We start from the raw sequence: 13,052 nt of genomic DNA, 5'->3' as shown, positions 1-13,052 counted from the left end.
ATGTAAACTTTGTATCAACGAATAATCTTAGTAGTAAGGATATATTATTGCCTTGTGATGTGATCTGTTAGTGTGAACTCTAAAGCATAACTTTCGTTGTTGGTGTAGCGATGATCGTCGTGTACTGTTGGCAATGGCAATCTACCCTTGCTACCAAAGTCCATCTCAATTTTACATCCATTTCTTCCATGAAAAGCTAAATGTGTTTCAGCTTTTAATATGGAGTTACTTTTATTTATGTTTTTATGCTTTTATTTTTGTTTTCAAAGACATTTAGTATTGTTGCATGTTTTAAATTGATTTGGATTGTAATGTTTAAACTTAAATATTTTTAGTTGATCAGAAGTTATAAGTCTTAGACAAAAAATGTATTTAGTCATATTTAGCTATATTACAAGACGTTCAAAATAAATCCATGAAAAACAATTTGATTCGAATTTGATGAAAAGAAGTTAAAATCTGATTATTTAGTCTTACTCCAAGTCGAAATCTGATGGAGTAATATCTTATAAAATGACAATCCTCTTCGACTCCTACTTGGAGTAATATCTTATAAAATGACAATCCTCTTCGACTCCTACTTCAATACAATTCGACATTCGACTCCTATTTCAATACAATCCGACATTCGACTCCAACTTTGGTTAAAGGTTTACAACTTTAGTTTATTTTAGACAAATATGTATTTTTAGGATTTATAAAGACAAATATGTGGTAATTTTAAACTTTCAGCTTTTCCACGTCGTAGACGAACATTTTTTTAATTCACGTGGTAATCTTGACCTTCTAACATTTCCACGTGATATACAAAAGAGAACTTTTTTTGTCAATATTGTGCTACTCTAACCTAATGTAATGAAATTTTTTTCAAAAAACAAACGTCATGAATAATCACCCTAATTAACCACATATTTCAGTATCCAATCAAAATAAGTACTTGACCAGAAACAAAAAATTTGGAAGTTTAAGATTATCCGTGGATTTAAAAATTACTTGTGGAAAAAGAATTCAATGCAACAATTGCAAAATTGCAATTTCACTATCTAGTGTAGTCTTAGAGTAGTTAAAAAGACATGGTCCATCATAATCACAGAGAAGAGCGAAAGCGCAGGCGCTAATAGGAAAGGAAGACAAGATGAATGCAGAAGAAGTGATATCTAAACTCAAAGATGATGGCGATTTCGACCGCCTCCGTCTCAAAATCGTCCGTCAGCTCAAGCAAAACGTATTCTTTTTTCTCTCCCTTCCTTCTTCAATTTTTTATTTATTTGTTCGTTGATATATTATGTTCTATATAATAATATGATTATGATCGGAGTATTTTTATTGCTGTATAGTCTATTGCATATTACGTAATCATAGTTGATTTGAGCCATTGTTGAAGCTTTGTGGCAATAATGCTGATTTATTCGGGTTTTGATCTAGTACAGATGTTCAATTCTATACTTATGTTAAACCCCAATGCTTTTGAAAGAAGTAATCGATAGAATGAAGCTATCATTGGTTATGTTTTTGATTTTTTCAGTTTATCACTTTGTTAATTGTTGGACTTTAATTTTCCTTCTAGTAACATGTCGTTGAGGAAATTTTGATACCCATTTGTTAGAATTAGATTTGTTGTTATCAGTAACTGTTATTCGCCCAAGAAATTGATTGAACTGATAAACAATAGATAAGTAATTTAGGGTTTTCACGAACTTCTGGATTTCATACTTAATCTCATATGTACATTGTGAGCACATAGATATAACATAATTATAAAAAAGAATATCCTAATATTGAGGATAATAACTAACTTTTCTCTTAAGACTTGTTCTACTTTCGTACACTCTCAAGTTAAGTGGTAGGATTTTGAATATCCATCTTACACAAATTCTTCAAATACTTCAAAAATGCCTTCATTCATGGGGAATTATTCCTTGTTTTGATCTTAGCACCTCAATACCATGGAAGTATTTGAGGTTTTTAAGATCTTTCATTTCAAACTCCTGAAACAACTTTCTCTTTAATGCCTATATCTCATCTGTATCATTTTTTGTAATAATCATATTATCTACAAAGATTATCAAGCAAGTGACTTGATTATTACATTTCTTTAAAAATCATGTGTGATCAGAGTTGCTTTTGTCTGTATCTATATCTCTTATTACCTATGGTAAATCTTTCAAACTTGGCTTTGGGAGATTGTTTCAGCCCCATACATAACTTTCTTAAGCTTACAACCTTCTCCATTTTTAAAATTTTAAGACAAACTTAGTGGTATGCATACACATCTTCTTCAATTTCCCCATGAATGAAGGCATTTTTGTCATTATGGTGAATAGGCTAATCTTGATTAGCAGAAAATAATAAGAAAACTTGTTGGAGAAGTTGTAACTTGTAAGACTTGCTCCATTGGAATTAATTGTTAGTTTTGTTCTTGGTTGGTTTCTATTGCTTTGATTTCTGTGAAAATATCGCCAACCATTTTTTTTATTTGGTAAGTTTTCAGGGTAAATGATGAGGCTTAAAGAACGTGTTTCTGGTTTTTAAGAAAAAATCAATTAGAAACCTTAAGGCTCTGATACTATGATAAAACAATGAACAAGTATTTAGGGTTTTTAAGAACTTCTATATTTCATTCATAATCTCATATGTACAATGTGAGCTCGTATATATATAACAAAAATAGAATATCCTAATCTTATGGATCTAAGAAAACTAAATAATGACTAATTAAAAAAATAACTAATTTCTCTTAAGAGTTATTCTACTTTCCTACATTAACTTGGTTAAGTTTTGGACTCATAGAGTAAGGGAGGAAGAGTTTGATTTTCAAATCTTTGTCTTGCCTGAATTGAGGTAAGCTTGGGAATCTCCATACATATGCACATGGGGAGACAAAGATGTGTTATCTAGAAGATGAATCATTGTGAAGAAGAGTGTGCAAAAGAGTTTTCTTGCTATATCGATACAAGTATAGGGAGTTGGAACATTTTGGCATTGGTATGAAGCTTTTTGGAAAAGCTTTGAACGAGTAGTGGGTCGCTTTCTGAGGCTGTTCGTATGAGTAGTGGAGCGCTCGAACGAGCATCCCAACTCTGCTTCATTTACGAGTTTCTGCCAGGTTCTAAGTTGTTGCCCCTTGTTTTCTTTGCCTATAAATAGTCACTCTTTGTGTGTTTAGGAGTTAGGACTAGATTCAATGTTCCTATTGTGCTTCCCTTGCTTTTGTATATCTCTTTCCTACTCTCATCAGTTGCTCTACCATTGTAATACCTACAAATTTCTGAGCTTCAAGCTTTTGTTCTTTAAACATATGAATCAAACACTAGCCCCTAGTGAGGATGTAACAAATTTTGGTGAGCTTCGTAAATTTGTTGTTGTTTGTTTAGTTTGTTTAATGTTTATTGCTTATTTCATTCTAGTTACTTGCACTATTATTGTTTGCATCACACACCACATTCCTCAATGTTCCTACAGTGATTGCATTGCTTCCGCTTGGTTTATGGATATTTCTTTGGCTTCTGATATTTGGTCATTACAGGAAACCTTGCGGAACAATATCATTTCTGCAGTTAAGCAGTCTGCAGCACTGAATCGTCCTGGTGCAGAAAATATGATACCTAGGCAGCTTTGTGATGCAATTCATGATGAGATTCGGTTAGTTTCAACTTCCGCTATGTTATTATTGCATTAAATAGGATATATTCCCCTTGTATTTTTGATTTTGCTATAGTTTTCATTTTGGATCATTCAATTTATTGTTACATTTCTACTTTTGGCTTTGGTCCCACATTCTTACTCCGAATCTCATCCACGAATTAATTCTCTTATTTCATCTCATCCACAACTAATTCTCTATTTTCATCTCATCTAGATATTTCTTGCATTAACTTGTGTTTTGTCTCATTCTCTCGTTATAACTTAATAAAATGACTATTTCTAGTTTGTACTTCCTCGTACTTAGGGATGGAAGCCGAGTAAAATTACATAGGTTTCGCACCGCATCCGCCCCAGTTGGAGCAGACATGGGTATGAATTTGGTGGGTAATAGGTGGATATAAGTATGAAATGTCTTAGTCGTCATGAGTAGTGGGTAGTTGATGGGTATAAGGTCTTAGCCACCTCGCCCCATACCCGGTCACACCAAAGCTACAATTTACTACTTTTTATCAATTTTTTATCTTTTTATTAAAAACTATTGACAAAAATTAGATTGTGTGGTTCAAATAAAATTAGATATACAATTAAATTTATAAGGAATTACGTATGTATGGAGCACATATAATGAGGACATGGAGTATGAAAATTTAAGGTGAGGGAGGGCATAGCGTATACCAAGTTGGCCATAGTCGGTGGGGATGGATTTGAATGCTTACCTCGGTCATGGGTGGTAATTAGGTGATGGGTATGCGTATGGGGAGGGACATAGCGTACCAACTTGCCCATTTTGAGCTACCAACTGGGACAAGTTGGATGCATTTTTGTCATACTCCAAAGAACTATATACGAATAAATCTTATAATGATCCACACACGTGGCAAACTTTTTTGTCACAACTCACCAAATTACTTTTCTTGGTACTTTATCATACACCTCATTCAATAAAATAAGAGGTTCTTTTTTCCTTACCGTGCAATTACCCTTTGTTTCAGCATGAGATGTATAGCTTTCAAGGTAGATCGTCGTAACATAAAATAAAAATTGGTTTTCTAAAATGCTCGTATACATTCTCAGATGATGTTCTATAACCCTTTTTTATAGTTTCAGTGTGTGGCTAATAAGCTTAATTGCTCGGTAGTTGCATCCCCTTTGTTTTTGAAGATAGGAATATAGTGCTTATTTGCTGGTCTTTCTTTCAGTATCTTGTTTCTTCTCGATATCTTGTAAAAGAGGTTTGTGAATTCAATCCCTTGTTCCCTAAACATATCCAAGACTCAAATGTAATACATTTTCTTCTAAGATTCCTTTACCTCTAATTTGTTTATCCATCTCATAAGCTGTGCTTTCTTTCACCCGTTCCATCAAGGTGTCTCATGTCACCACCCTTGACATCATTTAACAAATCGTTAAAGTACTTTTTTCATCAATCCTTGATCTTTTCATTTTGTACATGAATATTATGTGATTTATTATAAACACAATTCACCCTTCTAAAATCCTCTTTAACTAGCCTCAAAGATAATTCATGCATGTGTAAGTATGAGCTGATTCCGACTTACCTGGCTGATCCTGCTCAGCAACCTTTGAAAAAAATGATTTGAGCAAAATACAATAGCCAGTAAAATAGGTTGAGCTGAATCTAGCCTACCAACATTATTTTCCACCAACCCATTTTATTTTGTGTTCTTATGTATTTCCTAGACTTAACACCATAAATCAGATTATCCCACAAGCCGTTCCACTTGCTTGATTAAGTACAATGCATGGCACTGATTATTCTCTGTGAGCGAAGCCTTAGAAGCTTTAGTTTGCAATGAATCTCAGATCCTTTTGAGCAACGCATAGTCCAATTTTTTTGATCTTGATTACAAATGAAGTTGACCACATCAGGTGGCATGTGATTGTTGGACATAGAATTGATGTTCCGGCAGTGGAAACCATCGTGATGTTTTTCCACAGTACGGATAAATTTTCAATTTTTAACAAAGACACCATGTTCTTCTTTTTCTACTTTCACTGAGACATAGAAAGAAGCAGCTACTACAGACAGATACTAAAATGGTCAAGTACAGTCAGATTGATCATGTTGTCATTTGGTATTCTATTTAACTATTCTTTGGTTTACTCTATATTTCTTCATGTCAGCCTGATTATGTGCTTGAGCTCTTTGGTGCTTATTTTTTTGATTGGTTTGCTTGGAGAGTTGATGCAGCAGTTAGTAAATATTAGAACTAAGAATTGCATCATTATTCTGTTACTCTGTGGTCTGTACTTTTCATGGCTTACCTTCTGAGCTGTAACTATGACATACCAAATTATGAAATACTAGTCTAAATTGTATCTTTAAAACAGTGAAAACGTAATGAATCAAATTTCAGAAGGTTTATGGGAGATTATTCGATCTGGGGACAGCATGAAAACTGAAATAAGAGAGACAGTGCAGTCAGTCTATGATAAACTACTGAATCCTCATCGAAAAATCGAGACTGAATCAGCTTCTTCCTCGGGTCAAGCGTCAGGAAAGGAACAAATTGAATCAAGTGGTTCTGTCAAAGCTTCTGGAGACTATAATGGTACAATGTCTGATGGAAATCATATAGATTCTCGAGGTTGCTTTCAGCACAATCATACAGTAGCAAACAATCACAATTCAGAATCTGAAACACAACAGTCTCATCCTAGTAATAAGTCTGAAGAACTTACGAGAGGACCTCGTAACGATGTTGATCCATCACCAAAGAAAGATGGTTCTAGTCCTCCTCCTAGTTTTTCATCATCTGGAAAGCACAAGCGAGCTTCTGATGCCGATGATGAGGATCTTGATATTCCGCCTGGATTTGGTTGATCGGTCTGGTGTGGTTCTCTTTCAACACTGGCTAATTTGAGATGATTTGTTAATGAAGCATTTTTGTTACAGAAACTTCTTGTAAAGTCTACCTTTATTGTTAAATGCTGTTGTAGAATTAATAGAGAAATTGTAGTTCTCTAGGGTAGACATCAATATTGTAACAATCTTTTTATTTAATCTAAGCTTGTTCATTTTCCACTATTTATGTGCTAATAGTACTACCACAGCCTGGGCTATAAGACAAAAGTCAAACAAATAGAGAAAGGGCATAATTCTTCCTATTTTCATTAATGCAAGATATTAGCAAAAAATTCTCACCAACATCGATTAATCTGCTAGAAATAAACTCATTTATTATTTATTTTTTGATAATCTATCTATTTAATATAATTGCTAAAAATAAATTTAGTTATTGTTTATTCTTAATTATTTGACTTACAAAGAGGCTTATAAACGAACGATGAGTGTTTATTTTCAACAATAATACTCAATATGTGGATTTATTTAAAATTAAACATTTTTTTTTCATCGAATTGAGGTAAAGTTGATTTATTATTAATAAATTTCACCTTTTTAAAATAAAGGATTAACAAAGTAATAAAATTAATATTGTGTTTAGGAATATTAATTTTTCAATATATATTTTATGATGAAATGTGATAAATATATAATTTTCTTAAAAAGAATTAGAGATATGTTGTCTTAGAATGAAAATATTGAATTAAATAAAACTAAACTAAACTGATATAAAATAGCAAATTAACATACATCTAAAAAGTGATACTTGAAATAAGATGAAAAAAATCAAAAGCAGCTAAAATTAAGTTAAAAAATAGGAATTCATTCGAGCTAAAATTATGTGTTCAATTCATTTAACCTTTTTTGCCGTAATTTAAAAAAAAATTGTTGAAAAATTAAAAATATGCATATCAATAAGTCTTATATGCGATCATCTCATTCTGAAACTAGTATATTTCTATCTTTTGAAGATTAAAAATAATAAATTTAAATTAAATAGTGATTAATGCAAAAAAAAAAAACATTCCAAAAGTAAGTAAAATCATCACTTTAAAAGTATTATCACAGTGATTTTAGAATTTGCGTTGTATAATTGACCATGAGAAAATCAAAATTATACTAAAATGATGATATTGAGGTCAATTGCCACAACTACCACCGCCATTGCAGCCACAGCTCTGCCTGCTGCTTACATCGCTTCTTCCCTTTCTTCTTCTTCTTCTTCTTCTTCTCCTTCTCCGATCTTCAAACCTTTCGACTTTCGCTTTCTCTTTCCTCAATCAATTCTGAGTTCCGGCGTTGGTACTAGATTGGGACTTGCCAAGAATTTTATCTCTCCACCTTCTGCTCTTCAAATGGAGGATGCCAAATCTTCTCATGTTTGTCTTTCTCTTTTCCTTCTCTTTAATTTTTGATTTTTGTTAGAGCTGTTAGACTGAAATTGATTATTGCTTGCTTTGCAGGAAAATATGAATTTGCCGGACTTAATGGTAAGTTTTCCAATCTGTTTTCTCTCCTTTTTTGTGTTGGTTTTGTGTAATACTACGATATGCCGAATTAGGAATTATAGAAACAATTAAAGCTTATATTGTAATACTTTAGGGATCTTAGAAATAAGTAATACTTGCTGTTTTGAATGAAAATATCTTATCCAAGTAGTAGCAAGTGATTAAAAGTATTCTGGAGGATGGATTATTGTGCATCGTTTCACTTAAATCACTATTATGTGTTAATACTTTTCTTATTTGCTATAACACTAAGCATATGCTAATTTATGCGTTTGCTTGCTTAATTTTGTATATGAAATGTTCTATTGTCCTTCTTCCTATTCATAAAATGTAATGAAATGAAAGCTATAAATGAGCTTTACAAATGAAAACAACAATAAGAATCAATTGAAGAAGAACACAAGATGTATGAGTTATCTTGAATACCTTCCTCAACAATTGTTAATTTATATCTGATTCAACAATATAATATAAATAACCTTTCCAAACTTGAGAATAATCTCTCAAGATAACTATCACCTAACAATAGAGATCTAACAATACTGATACAAAGATTAAAACTCTCTTGGTAAACACCCTAGTCTCTCACTTGTATATTGGCCCTCACCACAATGTTCTGTGTTAATTCTAGGAATGTATGTGCCTTTTATATAGAGGTATACTACACTCTAGAATCACGCATGACAATAAACTCAGAAATAATGCCCCCTTCAATCCCCAAAACGTAAATAGAAACTTATGGTTGGACTCTTGGCATGCCGCTTGTTCGAGCCAATGGCTTGCTCGTTCAAGGGCCTTACCTTAATCTACTGCCTGCTGATTTCTAATCTGCTCGAATGAGCCTTCATGGGGCTTGAACGAGCAGACTCTTCTGTTTGCTATTTGCGTGTTGCCTTGTTCGAGCAACTACTCTACCATGCCTTGCCTCGTTCAAGGCGTGGTCTAGCATCCTTAGCCAAGCCTCATGCGCCCGCACATCGACCACTTCATGTATCGACCCAAACCTCAATTCACCATAACTCGACACAACCATATTCTCCTTCTCCAAAGTACACGATAGAGCATGTTCGATTATGTGTTCAAATCTATTGTTATTTTCAAGAGTTTTAGTACTTGCATTAACATATGACTATGAGATTGACAACTAGGCAACTTTGATATCAATGTAGGGTGGGGAGGGGGGGGAAGGAGGGGAGTTTGGGGAGAGCTATTTCCATGTTTGGATGAAGCAGAAAAAGAGGGAAGGGATAGGGATGGTTTTCAATTCTCTTTTTTTCCTTCCAAGTCTGTTAATATTCAAGAAAAAAGGGGACATTTCCCTCCATTTTCTCCTCTTTCCCTCCCTCTCACCCTCATCCCGTTCTTTCCAAATGAGGAAAAATACATCTCCCCTTAGCTTCTCTTCTTTTCACTGTTTCTTTATTCAAATAGCAATGTCTCGCGTGATTTATCTGCAGCTTTGGCTGTGTGGGGTTCTTGTTGAGACTTCTTAACTATGATGCTTTGTGTTAATCTTTTATTTTCCATATTGGTGGTGGAAGTATCAAAGATATGCACTTTAGGTATATTTTCCTGGTTATATTTCTTCATGTAGCTATAAATCTTTTATAATTGCCAAAAATGTTTGGCACTAGGATATGAGTTTAATCTCATTATAGGAATTCTGTGGAGCATTGAGGTTGAACTTTTTATATGAAGGCTGTGTACTTGACACCTTGTAGTTTTGGATGCTCAAACAATATTTTCATGATTTTTAATTGGAAGTTAATAAATTTGTGGGTCTAATAGTAAAGCCGTGGTGATCCATAGACCTAATAACCTTAGCTTTGGCTGAAATTATTGGATTTTTAGTCCTTAAAATAGTTATTGTTTGTTATGATGTGATCCAATTTTGAATTAAAACAGACAGAGTTCATGGTGGATATGAAGTGTGAAGACTGTGTTAGTGCTGTCAAGAGTAAACTAGAGAGTTTGGAAGGTATATGTTAATCTGACTTTAACTACTAGCGCACATAAAACATGTTTGAATTTCAATATTATTTGATTGCACATTCTTTTGTCTTACATTTACTAGGTATTAAGAGTGTTGATGTAGACTTGAGCAATCAAGTTGTTAGAATTCTTGGTTCTTCACCTGTGAAAACCATGGAAAATGCTTTGGAGAAAACCGGCCGTAAAGCTCGATTGATTGGTCAAGGTTTACCTGAAGGTGGGTAATTCTGGATTATTTAATTTGATTGATAAATATGTCTCACCTTTGAAGATGATGATTTTAGCGTGAACTCGCAGTCATTGTATGCCAATCCAATAATTCACTTTTATATTAAGTTTGTCTTCATTATGTGCCAATCCTATAACTCACTTTGATGTGAAGTTTACTTTACAGTTTATGTATTTAATGTGTTACAGTCACCTATCTGCTTCATCAAACTATAATTATGTGTCTTGAATTGGTCTATGACTCTATTAAACTTATGAGAGTCATTGGTTTCTCTCAATGTGAGATGTTAAAATACTAAATTATAAGTTTGTTTGAAAACTGCCTCCTTGTTGGACGAGAGGAGTGGGGTGGCTGTATTTTTTTTTTTTTTTAAGTTAAGAGACGAGTCTCTCGACCATATGTTAGCTAATCTTGCATCATTTTGGCAGATTTCCTTGTTTCTGCAGCTGTCGCTGAATTTAAAGGCCCAGATATCTTCGGAGTAGTTCGTCTAGCCCAGACACATATGGAGTTGGCTAGAATCGAGGCAAATTTCAGTGGGTTGCGTCCGGGGAAGCATGGCTGGTCAATAAATGAGTTTGGTGATCTTACTAGAGGTCCAGCTAGTACAGGGAAGGTTTACAATCCACCCATTGAAGGAAGTGGAACTGAGGCATGTTAGTCTATGCATGTCTTGCATGTATACATACTCTAGATGTTTTTTCCTTGCATGCATACAATCTGGCAATTCAAAGAACTATAATGGTAGATTTCTGGGAGCTACCTTCCGACATCCAGTATCATACAAAACCTATTATGAAAACTGATTGTAGTTTAACAGGGATAATATGTAGAGGGAGTTCCTCGATGGTAGTAGTTATTTGTTGTGAAGGGAAATCGTGCTGATAAAAGTTTATGTTATTTGTTTATTATTTGAAATGACAAGCATGATTTTTATTCCCCAGGCCCTGGGTGATCTGGGAACACTAGAAGTTGATGAGAAAGGCGAAAGTTACTATTCAGGAACCAAGAAGATGTTGAGGATTGTTGATTTAATCGGCCGGTCCATTGTTCTATATTCATCAGAGGACAAGTCTGATCCTGGCCTTGCAGCTGCAGTGATCGCTAGGAGTGCAGGAGTAGGTGAGAACTATAAGAAGCTTTGCACATGCGACGGAACTACCATATGGGAAGCAAAACCTGATTTTGTAAGCAAAGTCTAATTAAAAATTGCTGTGAGAGACGGTCTCTCCGGGAGACGTATTAGATATATGAGCTAAATAGCCCAATTAATACAAATTAAAGAGAAAAATAAGAATGTGGGCCTTTTGTTTTGAGGTCGTCTCTTTGAGAGACGATCTCTCACAAGAGTAGCTGCTAATTACAAAGGAGAGAATTTGACATAGGAATTACAGATTTTGGTTATTTATTGGATTTCATCGAAAGAGATTAATAATATAGAAGCAATCCCTTTACAATTTTGTTCCGTTTTACGATGAATCTTGTGTTGTCCGGTTTTCAATTATAATGGTTTATAGTACATTTTTTTTTGAAGTTGCACAAATTTGACACCCACAAATTTTACACTAATGGGAGTCACTTAATAGTATTGCATAACGAAATATTGTTGTATTGTCCGAATAGTTATCTATTATTGGGTAAGTACATTCGCCAATAATGGAGCATACTTTATCTTTCTATAAGGCGACTAATTCATATTGTTGAAATGATGAGTATGGGCAGAAATTTGAATTCATCTGGCGATAGAAAATGTTTATCGGAAGGAATTTGTCATCAAATACTATTTGGTGCCTATTAGGAACATTTTGTAGCTTTGATCTTCTTTTGAATACGGCTCGTTTAGACCCTTTTATAATTTCTTAATGCTTACAAGTTACAATATAGCTTAAATTTGATAAATTCTCGGCCAACCCAAGACCTTGATTTGGCGTTGAAATAAAGCTCGACTTGAAGTTTCAAGCCTATGCTCTATTTCAAAGTGTATAAAATTTTAGAAACTGGAAGAAAAACAAAAGTTATCCCATCTTGTTGATATTGTTAGTTTAAATGAAAGACTTTTTAATTACACTTTCTATCTCTCTAAATTTTACTTTTAACAGTGATATTTATAACATATCACTATTAATACTAAACTCAAAATGATAGATACATATAAAGTTAAAATCTAATGGGTTTCCTCTAACCTTAAAGATTAAATCTACCCAACTTTGAAATATATAAATGATAAATGTTGATGAGTAATGACATCAAAACATAGATATAGGGATATAAAAATGGGGGCGGGTGTGTTATGCCCTTCTTACCATGCCCACTTAAAATTTTCATATCCATCACCTATTCACCATCCACGCGAGTCTTAATCTCAAAAGATTGAGATCGACTACATGAACTAATTTATCAGCTTCAATGGTTGTTCGCATGGACTCTTCTTCGCCCTTTATTTCGATTTCCTATCATCTCAATTCGTAAGTCTTGGTCATTTATATCTTTTTCCACTTATGCCTTTTAAGTCATCTTCGGTCTTTCTCGCCGTCTTTTTATGTCTCGTGTGCTCCAACTTTCTAATTTCATTACCGGTTCGCTAGTATCTTTGTACATGCACAAACCATCTTAAACGATTCTCTTTCATCTTTCCCTCAATATTTGCAAAACCATTTATTAAATCTTTGTTTCAAATCCCTCAAAATATGCCTACTCATCCATAAAAGCATTCGCGTTTCTCTACTCCTATTTTATATCTTCAATTCAAATCATTACACTAAAGTACTCCATTACTTGTTTCATACAATTTTTGGTTCTTTGATATGGATTT

The 13,052-nt window shown here is 33.7% G+C and overlaps 2 protein-coding genes across 3 annotated transcripts; both read left to right on the top strand.

The window, feature by feature from the left end:
• The first annotated feature begins 1,001 nt into the window (after positions 1-1,001).
• On the top strand, positions 1,002-6,694 carry LOC130803883 (uncharacterized). The gene is made up of 3 exons (XM_057668106.1): positions 1,002-1,225; positions 3,527-3,642; positions 5,998-6,694. Exons 1-3 carry the CDS (start codon positions 1,136-1,138, stop codon positions 6,488-6,490), a joined length of 699 nt encoding a protein of 232 aa, XP_057524089.1. The 5' UTR covers positions 1,002-1,135; the 3' UTR covers positions 6,491-6,694.
• Positions 6,695-7,586: 892 nt separating this feature from the next.
• On the top strand, positions 7,587-11,762 carry LOC130803882 (copper chaperone for superoxide dismutase, chloroplastic/cytosolic). 2 transcript variants are annotated; one of them, XM_057668103.1, is made up of 6 exons: positions 7,587-7,890; positions 7,975-8,001; positions 9,925-9,997; positions 10,094-10,228; positions 10,669-10,892; positions 11,185-11,762. In XM_057668103.1, exons 1-6 carry the CDS (start codon positions 7,636-7,638, stop codon positions 11,440-11,442), a joined length of 972 nt encoding a protein of 323 aa, XP_057524086.1. In that variant the 5' UTR covers positions 7,587-7,635; the 3' UTR covers positions 11,443-11,762. The 2 variants fall into 2 exon arrangements, with proteins under 2 accessions (XP_057524086.1, XP_057524088.1); XM_057668105.1 differs by having other exon boundaries at positions 10,669-10,896; positions 11,185-11,325.
• Positions 11,763-13,052: the final 1,290 nt, after the last annotated feature.

This window comes from Amaranthus tricolor, chromosome 17 (assembly GCF_026212465.1).
Source record: "Amaranthus tricolor cultivar Red isolate AtriRed21 chromosome 17, ASM2621246v1, whole genome shotgun sequence".
NCBI classification, from domain to species: Eukaryota; Viridiplantae; Streptophyta; class Magnoliopsida; order Caryophyllales; family Amaranthaceae; genus Amaranthus; species Amaranthus tricolor.
Note: the sequence above shows the minus strand (reverse complement) of the source record. Positions and strands in the feature narration are given on the sequence as shown.